Below are 19,988 nucleotides of genomic sequence, written 5' to 3'. Positions count from 1 at the left end.
ATCCCTCCCTTGAAAAAACACTTCCTAAACCAGATTCTTCCAACAACGATAATTCCCCAATTCTGTTTTCCAACCAAACTTTTCCACTCGAGTCAGCTAGTCTCCTTTCCGCCACCCATTCCTTTAGCTTTTTCTTTACATGTCTAAGCTTCCTACCAATAACCACATCAGCTGGGCCCTCACACTTATATGATTCCCACCAACCACCCAATATTTCCTTCATATTGAGGGATTGTAGCCACGCTATCTCAAACCTGAAAGGAGGAGGACCCCAAGACTCCAATCTGGGGTCCAATAAAAGGGGACAATGGTCAGATACCGAATGAACAAGAGCCTTTTGGTATACCTCCGGAACCAAATTCATCCAATCAGGGCATATAAGGAACCTATCAATCCTACTATGGCTGCCTGCTCTACTCCAAGTATAAATAGCTCTTGATAATGGTAAATCAATTAAACCATGGTTTGAAACGAATTCTGCAAAGGCAGCCATATTCTGATTAACTCTCCGACATCCTAACCTCTCACACACCTGCCTAATTTCATTAAAGTCGCCCCCAATACACCATGGGAGGGGCCACCTAGCTCTCACATAGTTAAGTTCCTCCCACAACAAACCCTTGTCCGCCCATAATGTAGGACCATACACCCCAAAAACAAACACAAAGTCTCAACTTCCACCCTACGAAGAGCAATAGATAATGAGAACCTTCCATTCCAATCGTCAGACAAAACCCAAATAGATTCATCCCAAGCTATTAAGATTCCCCCCGACACCCCAATGGCTCCAACAAATGAGAAACCCCACTCCAACCTCACACCTAGGCTTCTAATAATATTCTTGTCAATAACCTCCATCTTTGTTTCTTGAATACAAATAAGATCTTGTTTTAATTTGTAACGACCCGATTCCGTCAAGTCGCTACGAGCAAAAGAACAACGCAAAAATCATGGAAATTTTTCTTCTTTTTTTTTTTATAATCAACAATCACGACAAAAATCTTATTTCAAATTAAATTAGTCTACCATAACAAGAGGTCCTTTCAATACTCATACTTCAAATGAAAGATAAAGTTTTAATCACTAAAGTTCAAACTAAAGAAAGTCCCAACAAAAATAAAAATAGAAAATAACGCAAGACGTCATAGCGCAATAATCCATGAAGCGAAATCTCCGATCACACGATCCCTTATCCCATGGTTTCTTCGTTTGCAAATGCTCCGTCATCTAAAGCCTCAACCCCTGTGGTGGAGGAAACAACGTTAGAACAGCTTCCTCCAGAGACTGAGCGGAGTAAGAGAAACAATATAAAAAGTGCATACAATTTAATCCAAATCCTTAGCAATATCTAGAAACAATAATAACGACTGAAAATGAATTACACTATCCATGGCAATATAATAAAAATGAGTGACAATGATTCAAGTTTATACTACGTATGCAACGATTATGTAAATTGAGACAGCACATTCCCCAGGTACATCCGGCATTTCCCCAGTTTACTTTGCTGTCAGTTCTTTTCTGACTTTCTCCTTTTTGCCGGTGTCCTTGCCGCACGACTACCCACTACCCCTGTCCAAAGGTAGTGGCGTTATGGACTCGGATTTCGGTCTCGCATTTAATGCCGAGCCGTTTCGGGGATACTATCCATTTTGGATGGTTTGCCAACGAAAGGCTGTACACGCTTCTCGCGTTGGCCTTTGGACCTTAGGTCTCAGGATGATACCACCACACCCTTAGTTTCCCCTTCACTCTCCCCCATGTATGACATGCAATTAGAAATTTTAAGGTACATTACCTTTGTCTTCTTTCCTGCATTCTTTCGCATAAGGTTTAGAACAATTTATTTTTCATTTCATTTCATTCCAGGTAAGCAAGTATAATTAAGCTAAGCAGGTATCAATAAGACAAAATTTTATAAATAGAACTACATTGCATATGACAGTTATATTGGAAACCATTACAAAGCAAGGTCTAGCTGTCACCTGCCTTAACTTACGAATGGGGAAGAATGGACGGTTGCTGATAGGTAGTGGAGTGTGATAGTCCTGGAGTCAAGTGATAGAACATAACAGTGTCAATTTTTTTTTTATGTTTAAGTTTTCAAAAATACGTACAGGTACTACGTTGAGGCCCTATCTTAGGTGAAACTCATGCACATAGACATACCATTGCTGTCTTATCTTTGGACAGGAAGGAGATAGACCCGGAGAAGACTCTTGCTGCCCTGTTTGAGGGCATAAAACACGCACACAAAAACACATGACTGCTGCCCTGTTTTGAGGGCATAAAACTCACACACAGAAAAACATCATCGCTGCCCTGTTTGAGGGCATAAAACACGCACACAAAAATAGAACATTGTTGTCCCGTTTTTAGAATATAAACTACGCATATGAATGACGTAGAACCTGTCCAGTTTTAACACACGAAAACATGCATATATCTGACTCTAAATCTTTTCAGTTTTGATACATAGAAACACACATATAACGGTCTTTAAATCTATCCAATTTTAATATATAATAAAAATGCATATAACTGATCTTAAATCTGTCTAGTTTTGATACGTAAAAACACCTATCAACTGTACACAAATCTGGTCCGTTTTGGGACCAAGGAAACACGTGTCAACAGGGTACAAATCTGGCCCGTTTTGGGACCTATAGAACATACATTAACAGGGTATAAATCTGGACCGTTTTGGGACCTATAGAACATACATTAACAGGGTATAAATCTGGATCGTTTTGGGACCTATAGAACATACATTAACAGGGTATAAATCTGGTCCATTTTTGGACCAAGGAAACACTATAAGATAAGGAAAGTAATAAGGGTACGTACTTGGATGGATCTAGGGTATAAGGAGAATCAAGTGTAAAGCTCTTCTTCTTCTTCTTCTTCTTCTTCTTCTTCTTCTTTCTTTTCTTTGTTTCTTCCTCTCTCCCTCACTTGGGCGTCCAGAAATTTGGACGTGGGAGAGAGTCCAAGTTTCTTATATTCTTCTCTTCTTTGTTGTAGTTTTGGTTGCCTTTCTAAATTTGAATTGCAGGATCTCTTGAATCTTTCTACTAATCTATTCAATATAGTTACTTAGCCTTTAAGTAACTCAATCACATCCTTGATTTCCCAATGGACCACAAAATATAGACAATATATAAAAGAGAATGAAGGAGATATGGCAGTTGCTCACAATCAAATCCCTTGATTTCCCAATGAGTTGGGCGTCCCACTATTATTGGGATTTGATTGCTCATATTCCAAAATCACAAGATCTTATCTTTTAAGAAATCTGCTATAATTTAGAGATTTTGAATTTCACATAAGTAAATCTACCATACCAAAAGAGGCGTATAAGATTCCTTTCAAAGTGGATATCAAATCTCCAAAAAGAAAAAGAATCTTTCCCTTCCCAACATTCCTAACTTATTTATCATACAATCATTGTTACTTACCCTAATTATATATATATATATATATATATATATATATATATATAATTAGTAGTTTTGCAATGCTATTACTAATTAAAAGCAAAGTATACAAATTCAATGGAATATTGAAAAGATTTTAGGTGGACCCACACCATATGCACGTTTTCTTATACAAGGGAAAACGTGGGTTTCTTCCCATCACTTTTAATACAAAAAAAATTTCCACGTTTTAAGTGATATTTTTCACAGAAATTATTTTTACAACAAGACTTATTTTCTTTTCTCAATTAGAGAATTTAGATATAACTTTCAATAGCCATAGATTCTAAGATCTATGGATCAAAACAAATTAAAGGGAAAAGAGTGATTATAACTAAGATCTAGGGTTGATCATTGATGGATCGTTGATCCCCACCCTTGAAAATACATTCACTGATCCAATGGTCTAAATCTTAGAGTTTTGAAAGAAGAAGAATCGCAGTCATTACAATATGCAGCGTACACCCTTGTGCAATATTGTCTCTGATAGTTTGGTTGGCACTGAAAGCAATATAGATCCCAGTCCTTATTCTCATGATCATGCATCGTGGCTTCCTGATATAGTAAACAAACTAAATCGTATGCCGTTGGATTCGATTTCTTATTCCACTTTTCAAGAGGTTCAAAATGCTGAGGCTGCGACTTCAAATTTAGTGGGGGATAATTCTAGAAAGGAGGTCCTAGATGTGTCGGTGGAGCATACGGTTGAAATTAGCCACAAACTTGGATTGATTTATGCTGGTCCTATGGATGAGTATAGGGATATGATTAGAGCAGCGGAAATTAGGGATGCAGAGGTATCAAGTAATATAAAGAGTCATCCTAATATGTCATGTAAGAAAAAGATGAGGGAATTGGCCAGGTTGAAATCCGAGGTGAATTATGGTGAGGTTGATGTCGGCATAGAACCAATCAGCTCTACGTCTGGAAGAAAAAAGAGTGCAAGGAAGGGGAGGAAGTCTTTTAAACTTGTTTCCCTATGAAGATTTTATCTTGGGAATGTAAATGGGTTGGGTACTATGGAAAAAAGGGGGCACAAGTAAGAGGGTTAGTAAAAAAATTATGTAATGACTGCGATTCTTCTTCTTTCAAAACTCTAAGATTTAGACCATTGGATCAGTGAATCTATTTTCAAGGGTGGGGATCAACGATCCATCAATGATCAACCCTAGATCTTAGTTATAATCACTCTTTTCCCTTTAATTTGTTTTGATCCATAGATCTTAGAATCTATGGCTATTGAAAGTTATATCTAAATTCTCTAATTGAGAGAAGAAAATAAGTCTTGTTGTAAAAATAATTTCCGTGGAAAAATATCATTTAAAACGTCAAAAAAAATTTTGTATTAAAAGTGATGGGAAGAAACCCACGTTTTCCCTTGTATGGGAAAACGTGCATATGGTGTGGGTCCACCTAAAATCTTCTCAATAATCCATTGAATTTGTATAATTTGCTTTTAATAAGTAATAGCATTGCAAAACTACTAATTATAAATAGGGTAAGTAACAATGATTGTATGATAAATAAGTTAGGAATGTTGGGAAAGGAAAGATTCTTTTTCTTTTTGGAGATTTGATATCCACTTTGAAAGGAATCTTATACGCCTCTTTTGGTATGGTAGATTTACTTATGTGAAATTCAAAATCTCTAAATTATATCAGATTTCTTAAAAGATAAGATCTTGTGATTTTGGAATATGAGCAATCAAATCCCAACAATAATGGGACGCCCAACTCATTGGGAAATCAAGGGATTTGATTGTGAGCAACTGTCATATCTCCTTCATTATCTTTTATATATTGTCTATATTTTGTGGTCCATTGAGAAATCAAGGATGTGATTGAGTTACTTAAAGGCTAAGTAACTATATTGAATAGATTAGTAGAAAGATTCAAGGGATCCTGCAATTCAAATTTAGGAAAGCAACCAAAACTACAACAAAGAAGAGAAGAATATAAGAAACTTGGACTCTCTCCCACATCCAAATTTCTGGACGCCCAAGTGAGAGAGAGAGGAAGAAAGAAAGAAAAGAAAGAAGAAGAAGAGCTTTACACTTGATTCTCCTTATACCCTAGATCCATCCAAGTAAGTACCCTTATTACTTTCCTTGTCTTATAGTGTTTCCTTGGTCCAAAAACGGACCAGATTTATACCCTGTTAATGTATGTTCTATAGGTCCCAAAACAGTCCAGATTTATACCCTGTTAATGTATGTTCTATAGGTCCCAAAACGGTCCAGATTTATACCCTGTTAATGTATGTTCTATAGGTCCCAAAACGGTCCAGATTTGTACCCTGTTGACACGTGTTTCCTTGGTCCCAAAACGGACCAGATTTGTGTACGGTTGATAGGTATTTTTACGTATCAAAACTAGACAGATTTAAGATCAGTTATATGCATTTTTATTATATATTAAAATTGGACAGATTTAAAGACCGTTATATGTGTGTTTCTATGTATCAAAACTGAAAAGATTTAGAGTCAGATATATGCATGTTTTCATGTGTTAAAACTGGACAGGTTCTACGACATTCATATGCGTAGTTTATATTCTAAAAACGGGACAGCAGTGTTCTATTTTTGTGTGCGTGTTTTATGCCCTCAAACAGGGCAGCAATGATGTTTTTCTGTGTGTGAGTTTTATGCCCTCAAAACAGGGCAGCAGTCATGTGTTTTTGTGTGCGTGTTTTATGCCCTCAAACAGGGCAGCAAGAGTCTTCTCCGGGTATATCTCCTTCCTGTCCAAAGAGAAGACAGCAATGGTATGTCTATGTGCATGAGTTTCACCTAAGATAGGGCCTCAACGTAGTACCTGTACGTATTTTTGAAAACTTAAACATAAAAAAAAAATTGACATTGTTATGTTCTATCACTTGACTCCAGGACTATCACACTCCACTACCTATCAGCAACCGTCCATTCTTCCCCATTCGTAAGTTAAGGCAGGTGACAGCTAGACCTTGCTTTGTAATGGTTTCCAATATAACTGTCATATGCAATGTAGTTCTATTTATAAAATTTTGTCTTATTGATACCTGCTTAGCTTAATTATACTTGCTTACCTGGAATGAAATGAAATGAAAAATAAATTGTTCTAAACCTTATGCGAAAGAATGCAGGAAAGAAGACAAAGGTAATGTACCTTAAAATCCCTAATTGCATGTCATACATGGGGGAGAGTGAAGGAGAAACTAAGGGTGTAGTGGTATCATCCTAGAACCTAAGGTCCAAAGGCCAACGCGAGAAGCGTGTACAGCCTTTCGTTGGCAAACCATCCAAAGGGATAGTATCCCCGAAACGGCTCGGCATTAAATGCGAGACCGAAATCCGAGTCCATAACGCCACTACCTTTGGACAGGGGTAGTGGGTAGTCGTGCGGCAAGGACACCGGCAAAAAGGAGAAAGTCAGAAAAGAACTGACAGCAAAGTAAACCAGGGAAAAGCTGGATGTACCTGGGGAATGTGCTGTCTCAATTTACATAATCGTTACATACGTAGTATAAACTTGAATCATGGTCACTCATTTTTATTATATTGCCATGGATAGTGTAATTCATTTTCAGTCGTTATTATTGTTTCTAGATATTGCTAAGGATTTGGATTAAATTGTATGCACTTTTTATATTGTCTCTCTTACTCCGCTCGGTCTCTGGAGGACCCTGCCCTAACGTTGTTTCCTCCACCACAGGGGTTGAGGCGTTAGATGGCGGAGCATTTGCAAACGAAGAAACCATGGGATAAGGGATCGTGTGATCGGAGAGTTCGCTTCATGGATTCTTGCGCTATGACGTCTTGCGTCATTTTCTATTTTTATTTTTGTCGAGACTTTCTTTAGTTTGAACTTTAGTAATTAAAACTTTACCTTTCATTTGGAGTATGAGTATTGAAAGGACCTCTTGTTATGGTAGACTTATTTAATTTGAAATAAGATTTTTGTCGTGATTGTTGATTATAAAAAATAAAAAAAATAAAAAAAATTTCATGATTTTTGCGTTGTTCTTTTGCTCGTAGCGACTTGACAGAATCGGGTCGTTACACACATCAACATCAGAATAGGAATAAACATTACCCAAAACAGAATTTAAAATTGAAGTACCTTCTCTGGGCTTGACGCAGAGGCCGCTAACCCCCAACTCCAGTTGTGGCAATCTGCTGTAGACCATGTTAGGATGATTCTCCACTGCAAAAGATGGGAAATTATGGTTCACCCTATATGATAACATATCTCCCCACCGAACAGCGTCTGGAGCCAAAGATCTGAGATCCCGTAAAAATGGAGGTTTTGAGACCTTCTCAAGAAGATCTTTAAACCGTCTCCTCCCCAGAACACTTCTGGATTCCCCCAATCTGGCAGCTTAAAGGAATTAAACCCAGGTGACGACCCAAGATAGGACTCTTTGGATTTGTTCCGCAGACCACACATTACTTTTCGATGTCCAAATGATGCATCCACAAACTCCGATGAATCGAAATTCAGGGTAGTTACAACTTCCTTTAAATTTACGCCCCTAAGAATCCGAGAAATTTTCTTGCACGTGGACGAGTGTCTGACACTCATCCGACCTCCAAATTGGCTTCGCTCCACTGAGATCTCCCAGTGAATTTCCAAACTCAATTCCCTGTCTCCCAATCCTCCACTTTGAGGGGTATAGAAAATATTCTTATCAGGTGTAGATTGCAGTTCCAGATAGACGCCTTCATCCGAGTCCTCTTTTGAGCCCGAGAAGGCCCGGTCCAAGCTCCGAAAGTGAGTGGACCAAGGTCCAGCACTACTTCTCCTTGAGGAGACGAAATATGGGTCCACCTTTCTCCTTCTTTATTAACAGGAGAGCGATAAGGCTGGCCCACATCAGAATCTTCAAAAAAATAAAAATGATGTAATGTAGAGAGAGCTTTTAGAATGTCATCATAACTATTAATTGCAGCAGGAGGGTCCACCATAGTCTCGGCACAAATTTCGGCACCACACAAGCTCCTCCATCTGTACCCAGCTGGCGACACATCTCTTTGAATTTCAAACACCGCTCCATGTGGACCCGGGCTTTCTTGCGCTCCATTCAGCGTTCGATAGCCATGGAGGCTATCGTGAGCCGAACCCACCGTCTCTGCTATCTGCAACCCAAGATCAACAACATCATTCTCCTCCGCTGTAAGCATCCTCTTCTCCCCCAAAAACGGATCCATCGAGAAAGAGCTCTCATATAACGATGTGCCCTCATCTCCACCGACGCCACCCTCTTCATTTTCAGAGATCTGCTCTGATTCCCAGTCTGAGTCTGAGACCTCTATGAACTCCATTTTCACTAGGATCCATCTAACAGAGCCATCTATCGACACTTGGATGGTTATCTCTTTGCTAATTTCCCCAGCTGTAGAAATTAAGAGTCTAGCACAAGAATACCCCCCACCAGCTTGGCAAGATGGATCAGACTCTACCACTTTCCCAATTTTCTCACCAATCCTTCTAAAGTTATCCTCACACCATGCCTCAGGAGGTACACCAAAAATACACCAACACTGGTTCTTACCTTCCTTAGGAAATCTGTTAGCCCATAGAAGGAGCTCAACAAACGGAGAGTTTCTGGCCTTCAACCAGTTTGATATAAGCTGAGTGCTGTCAATACCCATTCGAGGGGAAATTAACACGTCCAATGCAGAAATTTTGAATACCGCAACATAACAATTGAATCCACTTCTTCGATTAAGCCATCGCTCAAAAGCCATGATATCACCAGTCCATCCTGGTTTGATTCTCCCCCAAATGCCAATATCAGCGTTGCTTATTGATTTAAGGGGTACCGATTCAATGTTGTAGGCTATTCCTTCCGATATTGTCTGATATGCAATGATTTCACACAGATCTGATACCTCCGTTTCCGAGGTTACATTACCCTTCCTACTCCTCGAACCCACTTCAAGAGAAGACGGGAAATTGAAGTCCTGGCGCGACCATATCTTGTTACACTTCCAGCACTCCGATCTTCTCCGGAAAATTTTGAAGCCGCACCGGCAACACCTCCAATCCCCAAAATCACCTTCCTTTCGCCTCTGGGATACTCTTTCAATCCTTTTTTCCTTCTTGCTCTTCACATAGATCCATCGGTTCTCATAGTTCCTTCCCCACCTGTTGGTACTGCCACGAAATCCCCAAAAAAATTTTATCCTTTCCCGATTTGCATCACCTCCAACACCGAGCGGTACCAGATTCGCACCTGATGCGAAGTTTTTCCCGTTCTTCACCATTTTAGAGCTCAAAAAAACTCGTATATTGGTTTGTTCACAAGTTGTCGCCTGGTCATGACAAGCTAGAACTTCATGATATTAAATGTGTTTTCCTTGGTTACTCTCATATGCAAAAGGGTTTTAAGTGTTAGGATCCTACACTTCGTAATTTTTTGTCTCTGCTAATGTTACATTCTTTGAGTTAACGCCTTATATCTCTAATGTTGGCTCGCATCTTGAAACTTTTTATTGCACTCTTATTTCATCTCAGGTGCCAACTAATGTTCTCACTGCATTGCCATCTGGTGCATCCAAGCATACAAATCCATCACCTGCTCCTCGAACATCATGTTCAACGTCTAAAGATTCAACCCCACCTTCAGGGTCCATTCCTGCTAACCATCCTTCTGATTTAAATCTTCCAGTTGCACTTCGTAAGGGTAAACGTGCTTGCACTCATCACCCTATTCTCAATTTTCCAAACCATGTCATTGCTTTCTTGCCTTTTGTCAACATTGTCTATTTCTAAATCTGTTACAGAAACACTATCTCATCCATGATGGAGGATTGCATTGGAAGAAGAGATGGCTACACTTCAGTCCTGGTACTTGGGAACCGGTATCTCTTCTGTCAAATAAAATGGTAGTAGGTTGCCAATGGTTCTTTACCATCAAATATGTGCCTGATGGATTAGTTGAAAGATTCAAGACACGTTTGGTTGCGGAGGGATACACTTGACTCTCTTTTTTATTTGCAAAATAGCATTAATCAAAGACCGAGATAGTCAAACACAAAGAAGATAAGAAAAATATAAAATACAGTTGATAAAAGAACTCTCCGTGAAAAAGATCTCTTCTGGAATACACTTACTTAGATTTATGGTGTCAATTATTCAGAGACATTTTCTTCCATGACAAAGATCTCCTATGTTTGCCTTATTATCTCTCGTTGTCAATCTCAACTGGCCACTATGTCAATTAGACACAAAAAATGCCTTTTCGTACGGAGACTTGCAAGAAGACGTCTATATGGAGCAACCACCTGAGTTTGTTGCTCAAGGAGATTATCAAAAGGAATGTCGCTTAAAAAAGTCACTTTATGGACTGAAATATGTTGCTGAAGAAGATTATCGAAAGGTATTTCGTTTAAAGAAGTCACTCTATGGACTGAAACAATCTCCTCATGCATGGTTCAAAAAATGCAGTGCAGCAGTAGTGCAATTTGGGTTGAAAAGATGTGCCGATGATCATTCCATTTCAAAAAATAAAAATAAAAGATGCGCAGTTGATCACTAAGTGTTCGTCCGTCAATCGAAGACATGATTTATTGTGCTGGTAGTCAATGTTGACGATGTAGTTGTCATAGGTGATGATTGCTATGGCATTCAGCAATTAAAGGAGCTCTTGCAACAACGATTTCGGACCAAGGATCTAGGCACGGTTTTAAATTTTGGTTTCGGTATCGGTTTTGATCCACACGGAAACAGAAACATTTTGATTTCGGTGGAAATCTTGTAAAATCACGACAACGTAAGGAAACATATGCAAATGATGAAATTTTAATATGAAACTTTAGGAAATGCTAGAATAAGAACAAATATATACTTAGAAACCATGCCGACCCAACTAGTTTGGGACAAAGGCTTAGTTGAGTTGAGTTGAGTTGAGTTGACATACTTAGAAACCATCACATAAGCAAGAAAGCCATCCATAATGGCTTAATCACATTGAACACCTAGTGATATGCGTTTTCGCACATGTCTGGAAGAGAAAAGTTAGTAAAGTACAATGTAATGAAGTATAAGAAAGTATAGTGATCAGACTCCCCCCCAAAGACCCCAAGTCTATGTTATGAGGTATTATTGTTCCCATGCCGATCTGACATCTCATGAATAAGATACGGTCACTTTGATGTGTAGTTCAATGATGTTGTCTACCAAATATCATTCTCAGCATTAATGAAATAAAATGAAATGCAAATCATAAAATATTTCCATTTATTTATTTTTTTGTCGTTCTGACCATTTCGGTCGAATTTAGGGATTTTGGATCGAAATTCAGGAATTTCAGTCAAATTTCATGAATTTCAGTTGGAAATAATGATGTGGAAGGAATTCATTGAGATTTTGTTTCGGTGGGGATGGAAACGGAAACATTTCGATCGTTTCTAGAAATTTAAAACCAGGGAAGTAGGTAAATTGAGGTACTTTCTGGGAACTGAAGTAGCATGACCCTCCCTCCCTCCCTCCCTCTCAAATCAAGCATACTTGATTTGCATAAAGAGACAAGTATGTTGGGATCCTGGCCTATTGAAATTCCTATGGATCGTAATTCGTAAGACAAAGTTGTGTTTGGATCAAGGTGATCTATTGGAAGAACCATGAAGGTACAGAAGACTTGCTGGAAAACTGAATTACTTAATGGTGACTAGACCTAATATCTCCTATGCTGCGAGTAGAGAGAGTCAGTGCATGAACTCACCGAGGTACCCTCGTTGGAAGCAATTGTTTAGATAGTGAGGTATTTGAAGGGAACACAAAGTCGTGTGATGTATGACTGTTTGAATGTGGTAGGAAATAGTGATGCAGATTGGGCAGGTTCTCCATCATAGGTCTACTGCGGAATATTGCTTATTCATTGGGGGTAACTTGGTATCATGGAAATATAAGAACAAAGTGTTATTGCTTGATCTAGTGTTGAGGTTGAGTACAGACGGAGCAATGGAACACACTAGATGTGAGCCTAATTGGATAAAACATGTGTTATCAGAGATTGGGTTCAAGGCTGGGTTACCAATGAAGTTATTTTATGATAATAAAGTTGTCATTCAATTGCCATGAATTTATTCTTTCATAAGGACCAAGCACGTCGAGATTAACTGCCGTACTGTCATAGAGAAGATTGAAAGTAAAGATAATTGTAATATATTCGTATGCTCAGAGAATCAGTTAGATGATGGCTTCACTAAGTCCTTGAAAAGGTCAAGATTGACCTTATTTCGAACAAGTTGGGTTTCTATGATGCGTATGCTGTAGCTTAAGGAGAAGTGTTATAAGGTGTATTTACCCCATAGTGGTACTGCTAATACATAAGAAAACAAAGGAGAAGTTGTTTTGCAACAATTAACACAAAACATCTCTCTCATTACATATCACATTTCACATCTCATTTATATAAAATACATATACATACACCACATTTCACTTAGAATTCATATAAATATAATTATGTAACACATACTAGTATAGTATACCACTAATATAATTGTGGTTTTGGTTTCGATATGCGTTTCGGTAGGATGGAAGCATAAACGTTTCGATCGTTTCGAACCAATTCAATGGAAATTTAAAACCATGCTCGTGATCGAGTGGCTAGCATTTTCATAAAAGCAGCTGCGGTAAATCTACATCAGCTTTTTAGTAGACAAGCTATCTATGCTTCAATAAAACATTGGTTGGGGGGAGGGAGATTGTAAATACAGAAGTGGTCTAAAGTTTAAACATTTTACCCATGTTGAGTTGTATTCTCCTTTAAATAGGACATTTGACATATTTTCAAGTTCGTCAAAATTTCATCAGGCTTTAGCTTCGCATGTTTTCTCTCCTATCTCCTCCTTCACCTACTTTCTTGATGCTGCTACAATATTTCTAACAGTTACAACTTTCAACTGCATATTTGACACATGATACAGTTTTTTTTTCCCGAAATGGTGAAAAAAAATCCAACAGAAAGTTGTTGTCCTGTTGTTTTCTGGGCAACATATGCCTAATTCTCCCTGCTACGAGTAAAACATAGTATTACATTTTTTGTTATAACTGCATCATGTGTGAAAAAAACAGACAAGTATCATTCAAAAAATATACAAATAGTCAAGAATAAGCAACAGAAAACAATTCCACATACATGATCATGACAATGAGAGGAAAAGTAACATAAAACAATGCATAATAAAGCAAAGGTAGAAGCTGGTAGTGACACAAACTCACCCCATCCCAAGTAGTAATATCCCAAGAACCAGCTTGGGCACTTGCTTCCTTGCAGTGTAAATGAACCCATGGAAAAGTGAGCCCGGTGTAAACTGCGCCCCCTCTACCTTGAAGGAAAAGAATGATGCAGAAAAGAAACGGGAAGATTTCTTCAACAATGCTTTTGGGGTGTTGAGAGGTAAACTTTCTTTGGTCAGCTCCTTCTGCATTTCCTGCTTCTTTGTTTGAAACGTGGTCTTTGACTTCTCAGCTTCAACTTCAGCTTCTTTATGAGATTCTACAGTTAACTTTCCATTCTCATGATCTTGGGAGTCATCAGAGAGCTTCAACTCTTCAATATTTGGCTCAATTACATTAGAGAGCCTATCTGATAAAAGTCCACCACCCAACAAAACATCTCCAACCAACTGATCTTCATCTCTTCCAATAATGATATCAGTAGTATCTCCTTCACCCACCTTCTCCTCATCAGAAAAGGACTCATCACTCAAAATATCCACCTGGGTAGATGGTATCAACGGGTATGCTACAGCATCCAACATATCAACATTGGAGACAACAAATTTCTCCGCTCTGTGCAAGGCAATCTCTGCATCATTCACACGTTGAGCGGCTTCGAGTTCAAAAGCAACGGCCTGCTCTGCGAGAAGCATTATATTCGCCACATCCTCCTCGGCTTTCAAAGCATTCAACTGCCCTTTGTCCGCAACCTCGTTTAATCTATCTACTTCATTCTGCAGCTCCACTTTTCTGCTCTGAACCCGTCTCAACTCTGCCTCATAATTTGCCAATGTAGCTCTACAATCCCTAATCTCCTCCTGAGCAGATAAAATTGCCTCTTCCTCCTCCCCTATGACATTGGATTCTTCCACCACTGTTCCATTATCCATGTCATTTTCCACAGACGCTTTCGAAGAACCCACTGTTTCCTTGGCAGTATCTAAAGCTTTCTCCGCCAATTGCAGCCTCGCTTCAGCCATAGAAAGAGCCATTGTGGCTTTCTGAACGGCTTCTTTGGCAACAAACTCTTCACTGATAATATTTTGAATGGCAGCAACTGCAGAAGTCACATCGTTCCAAGCATTTGCTGATTCATCATTTATTGCAATTGCCGATTCGGATATCTTCTGAGCTTTTTCTTCAAACATGGTACTGTTAAGCCGTGCAACTTCCAATTCCTTGAGAGCCTTTTGGAGCAATTCTCTTAAGTCCTCCAACTTAGGGGCATCAGCTTCTTCCTCTCTAGAACCATTTAACCCAGTGCCCGAAACCAGCTCCAACGTTGAGCCCTCGGTTGAAGAACTTCCCATTTCCTCTAAAGGTGGGCTTTCTACAAATTCAAAATCCCGGCCATTGCCATTTAAGTATGGTAAAGAGTCATTAGTTTGAGACTGAACCCGCAACAAATCCTTTGAAGTATGGTAAAGATTCAAAGATCTTTTCGATGAAAACATTGAACATAAAAAACTACTCGATTCCCCTACACGATGTTTACCCAAACCAATACAAACCCCAACAGATATCTCCCTCTTTACCTTCTTTGACAAACATGCTTTATAAAAAACCCTGGATTCCCCAAGAAGATTACCGCCATACCGTCTCTGTCTAAACCCTAAATTCGCGCCCAGAGAAACCGATACCCTAGAATTCGAAGCTGCAGCATAATTAAATGCATCCATCGGTCGAAAACTACACGCAAAATCCATCTCTCTGCAATCTTTCAAACAAATTACAAAAGCGCCACTAGCTACCCGTACAGATTGTAAGCCAAACCCCTAATTTCCATCAAAAACTACCAAATGAAGTAACTGATTCTCAGCATTTCTACACACAAAATCCATCTCTCTTCACTCTTTCAAAGAAATTACGTACGTGCCACTACCTACCTAGACAAATTGTAACCCAAAACCCTAATTTCCATCAAAAATACCAAATGAAACCACTGATTCTCTGCATTTCTACACTCATATTTCAAACAAATTAAGGATGCAGAAATTACTATATGAAGGAATTGAAATCAGAAACCCTAAGTTCTGTCAATAATCACCGAACAAATCGTCCGATTTATGATACTTCAGAAATTACAGTCCTCTCCAATCAAAGAATCTCAACCTATTTTTTAAAGATCGTATTGAGAGTTATCGATTTATGGCTACTCAAGCTGTCAAGTACAAAACCCTAGAAATTACGAAAGAGGAAGAAAGAACAGCGAAATTTTAAGCTGTAGTAAACAAAAGAGCTATACTGACAGATTGAGAAGAGCGTATTTGAAGCTCCAGTTGTAGAAATACAAATTAGATCAAGAAAATGTAGGGGGAAATGAAAAGCCCTAAAAAAAAAAAGAGCACGGTTTTTTTTGCCTGTGTTTGGACTTTGGAAAAGGGCCAAAAGAAGAAATACAGAGATTTTTTATTTTTTTTAAGAGAAGATTCGAATGAGTGTGAGGGAAGATGCTGTTGAAGTAATTTTTAGTTTTGATGACGAGAAAAAAAGAGGTATTGTTTCGAGACGGTGCTGCTAACGTGCGCAGTAGGGCTATGTGGCGTAACGTGGGCCATCCGGCGAATGGGCTTTTGCCCGGGAGAAACGTGACTATTTATTATACCTTTTCGGGCCGGATCTATGAATAATTTGAGCAATAATAGATACAAGGGAGCCCTTGCATAAAGAGCCGCAGAAGGGCTCTTCATTGGATCCACGTAATTTTCAGTTAAAGTTTAAAATCGGTTGAAAAAGTAAAATCAGTTACATTTGATAACGTGGATCCAATGAAGAGCCATTTTTTTGTCTCTTTATGCAAGGGCTCCCTTGTATCTATCATTCCTCGAATAATTTATGGCGAAATTTTCTCGAAAATTGTGCTTTAAGTTTTGAAATTATCAGGGTATGGTCCAAAAGACGTTTTTGCCTTGAAATAGATATAATAAAGAGAAAAGTACGGAATGCGGGCTGATGTTTGGAGTAATTAAAGATTGCGGGCACCTTTTAATATAAGAACAAAAAACAGGCTAATCTTCAAAATCGGGTTGGAAAAAGACCCTGATACCCTTCTGACATCAACAGAAACGTCATTCAACTTCCTTTTTTATTACTGCCTATTAAATTGGCGCGCTTCACGAGGCTCTTTTGGTTCGTTTGAATGTGTATTTGAACCGAAAGAACATTGGGTTCGTTTCTATCTCGGCCGTCGGAAATAACTAGAGAGAGATGGATGCTTGACACGTGTTGAAAAACTTTTTGGAACACAGACAACCCAAAGTCAATCACTATCTTTTCTCACTTCTCTTTTGGCTTAGAACGGTAACGTTATTAAATACGTCTCTTTTGGCTATGGGTTCGTTTCTATCTTTTCACTTCTCTTTTGGTCCTCACTTCTGTTTTGGTTTATAACGGTAACGTTATTGAATACGCCTCTTTTGGATTAGAACGGCGACGTTATTGAATATTTTATTATTTCTCACGTCTCTTTTGGCTGAGAACGCCGTCGGATTCAGGAGTACGATGCAGGAATATTGAGGGGGACGCCGACGGAAATATGGTGTAAGCGGAAATAGGGTGTACGCCAGAGGAAATAAAGGGGTACGCAAGCGGAAAGCGTAAATAATGGGGTAAGCCGGCATAAATAATGAGGACCAAAAGAGAAGGGAAAAGATTCTAAGCCAAAAGAGAAATAATAGGTACGCCGGTTTAAATAATGGGGTACGCAGGCGGAAATAATAGAGACCAACAGAGAACGGAAAATATTCTAAGCCAAAAGAGAAATAATGGGTACGCCGGCGTAAATAATGGAGACCAACAGAGACGGAAAAAGATTCTAAGCCAAAAGAGATGTATTCAATAACGTTACCGTTCTAAGCCAAAAGAGAAGTGAGAAAAGATAATGCTGCTCACTAAAGTATTCAATAACATTAGCGTTCCAAAAAGTTTAAGTTTTCAAACACATGTCAAGCATCCATCCATCTTGGCCAAGATAGAAACGAACCAAGGTTCTTTCAGTTCAAATACTCATTCAAACGAACCAAAAGAATCCTTGTGAAGCGTGCCAATTTAATAGGCAGTAATTAAAAAGGAGGACTCTGTCGATGTCAGAAGGGTATCAGGGTCTTTTGACCACCATATTTTGAAGATTAGCCTGTGTTTCGTTCTTTGTTTTAAAATGTGCCCGTAATCCGTAATTTCCCCAAACATCAGCCCGCATTTCGTACTTTTCTCTATAATAAAGCATACAAATAGGCTGTATACGTACGGACTAGCGATAATGCTATGTTTTAATTAAACAGTCAGATTCCCCTTGTCTATACCAACTCGAGCATCGCACTTCGTGTGGTGTCCAATGCATCCCGGAGGCCCTTGAAAATCCAAAGGACTAAATGCCTTTCACGTTCAGTCATACTCGTAACTGTATCAAGTCTCTAAGGTGAACAACTTATAGTTGATGGAGCAATATAAGCAAGATAAGTTAACAATGGATTCGTAACCTCAGAAAAAGGATATGCTATGAGGCGTGGGCACGGGGTCCTAGTCCTAAACCCCCAGGCACCGGTAGGGGTGCTGCCAAACCCCAGCTTACCAACCAAAAAAATAGGGTTTATACATCTTCTTCTTCTTCTTCTTCTTTGAATGTCTCTTCCTCCTTTGTTGGTGCCAAGTTCATCTGCAGCATTGCCCATAGCTATTCTACACCATCCTTAGCAGAGACTATTACTGTCATGACTACCACCGTCTCTCACAGCCCGTCACACTTGGCTCCTCTTCAACACCGGAAAAATGGAAGTCATCATAAAAATGGAAACTTGGAAAAAGAAGAAGAAGAGGTAGGTAAGAAGAAAAATCGACGCCGGAAAAATAGAAGGTGCCGGAAAAAATGAAAAAAAAATGGTGAAGAAGAGAGGAAAGTTGGGGTTGTGTCAAGAAAAGTGTGGTTCATGTTAGGAAAAAATTGGGTTAGGTAGGAAAGGTTCAGTCGAGGAACACAAGTTGGGTCGACAAGGAAAAGTTTGGATCAAGTAGAAAAAGTTCAGGTCAACTAGAAAAAGTTAGGGTCAAGTAGGAAAAGTTCGGGTCATATCGGGAAAACTTTGGGTCATGCTAGTAAAGTTTAGGTCGTTTTAAGAAAACTTTAGGTCGTGTTTGAAAAAAGTCTGGGAGGAGTCGAGAAAACTTTGGTCATGTCGGCCCCAACCTTTTATTAGAAAAATTGGTACGATAATCTGTAATTTTGGGATCCGAAATATACTGCGAATTAGAGCTCCACAGAGGATGAACAGATATCAACAGATGCAAGAGACCGGCAAGAATAAATCTGTATACATAACAGAGAAAGAGATGACTTATCAAGTTGAGACACGAAGAATCTTCGTTGTCCTTAAGGCAAATCTCGCCCCCACTATGACGAATCAACGGTGCAGATGGGCGTCTCGGCGTATACTTCCATAATACAACAACACTCTCTCTCCAGGGGTGTGCACTCACGTAGGCCGGATGCCTTAGAACTAGCTTATATGTGCCAAAATTGCCTTTCCTAAGTCTTTCATATCAAAGTTATTTGAAAGAAATTTCTTAGTCTCTTTGATTACATTTATGTCTGTTACGATGATCAGCATATCATCTACATATAGACAAACAATAACCCCAGTATCCCCATTAAATCTACTGTATACACACTTATCTTATTCATTAATTATGAATCCATTTGATAGCATCACACTATCAAACTTCTCATGCCATTGTTTTGGTGCTTGTTTAAGACCATATAAAGACTTTATTAATTTACATACTTTATGTTCTTGGCTTTGGATTACAAAGACCTCAGGCTGATCCATATAGATCTCCCCATCTAATTCACTATTTAAAAATATTGTTTTCACATCCATTTGATGGATTTCCAGGTTATAGATTGCTGCTATGGCAATTTAGATTCTTATAGTAATTATTCTGGTTACAGGTTAATATGTATCAAAGAAATCCATTCATTCCTTTTGTTTAAAGCATTTAGCTACTAGTATAGCTTTATACTTATCTATAGTTCCACCAGTTTTTAGTTTCTTCCTAAAGATCTGCTTGCAATCAATAGGTTTGCAACCAGGAGGCAGATCTGTCAAGATCCATGTCCCAGTACTCAAGATTGACTCTATTTCACTCTTGACGGCTTCTTTCTAGAATGAAGTATCTGGAAAAGACATTGCCTCTTTATATATCTTTGCATCTCCTTCTATAAGATATGCAATGAACTCTGAACCAAAGTTTTTCTCTATTCTTGTCCTTTTACTTCTTCTAGGCTCTATTAAATCATCAGTCACTTGAT

The 19,988-nt window shown here is 38.8% G+C and overlaps 1 protein-coding gene across 1 annotated transcript in view; it reads right to left on the bottom strand.

The window, feature by feature from the left end:
- Nucleotides 1–16,141, bottom strand: part of LOC143856895 (K(+) efflux antiporter 2, chloroplastic-like) — a 94,395-nt gene extending 78,254 nt beyond the window's left edge. Inside the window, exon 1 of the mRNA XM_077367152.1 lies at nucleotides 13,685–16,141. Coding sequence (XP_077223267.1) covers nucleotides 13,685–15,390 — 1,706 coding nt within the window. The 5' untranslated portion in view covers nucleotides 15,391–16,141. The remainder of the gene's footprint in view (nucleotides 1–13,684) is intronic.
- Nucleotides 16,142–19,988: the final 3,847 nt, after the last annotated feature.

This window comes from Tasmannia lanceolata, unplaced genomic scaffold (genome assembly GCF_043159265.1).
Source record: "Tasmannia lanceolata isolate RefF3 unplaced genomic scaffold, GAP_Taslan_0.1 ptg000024l, whole genome shotgun sequence".
Classification (NCBI taxonomy): Eukaryota; Viridiplantae; Streptophyta; class Magnoliopsida; order Canellales; family Winteraceae; genus Tasmannia; species Tasmannia lanceolata.
Note: the sequence above shows the minus strand (reverse complement) of the source record. Positions and strands in the feature narration are given on the sequence as shown.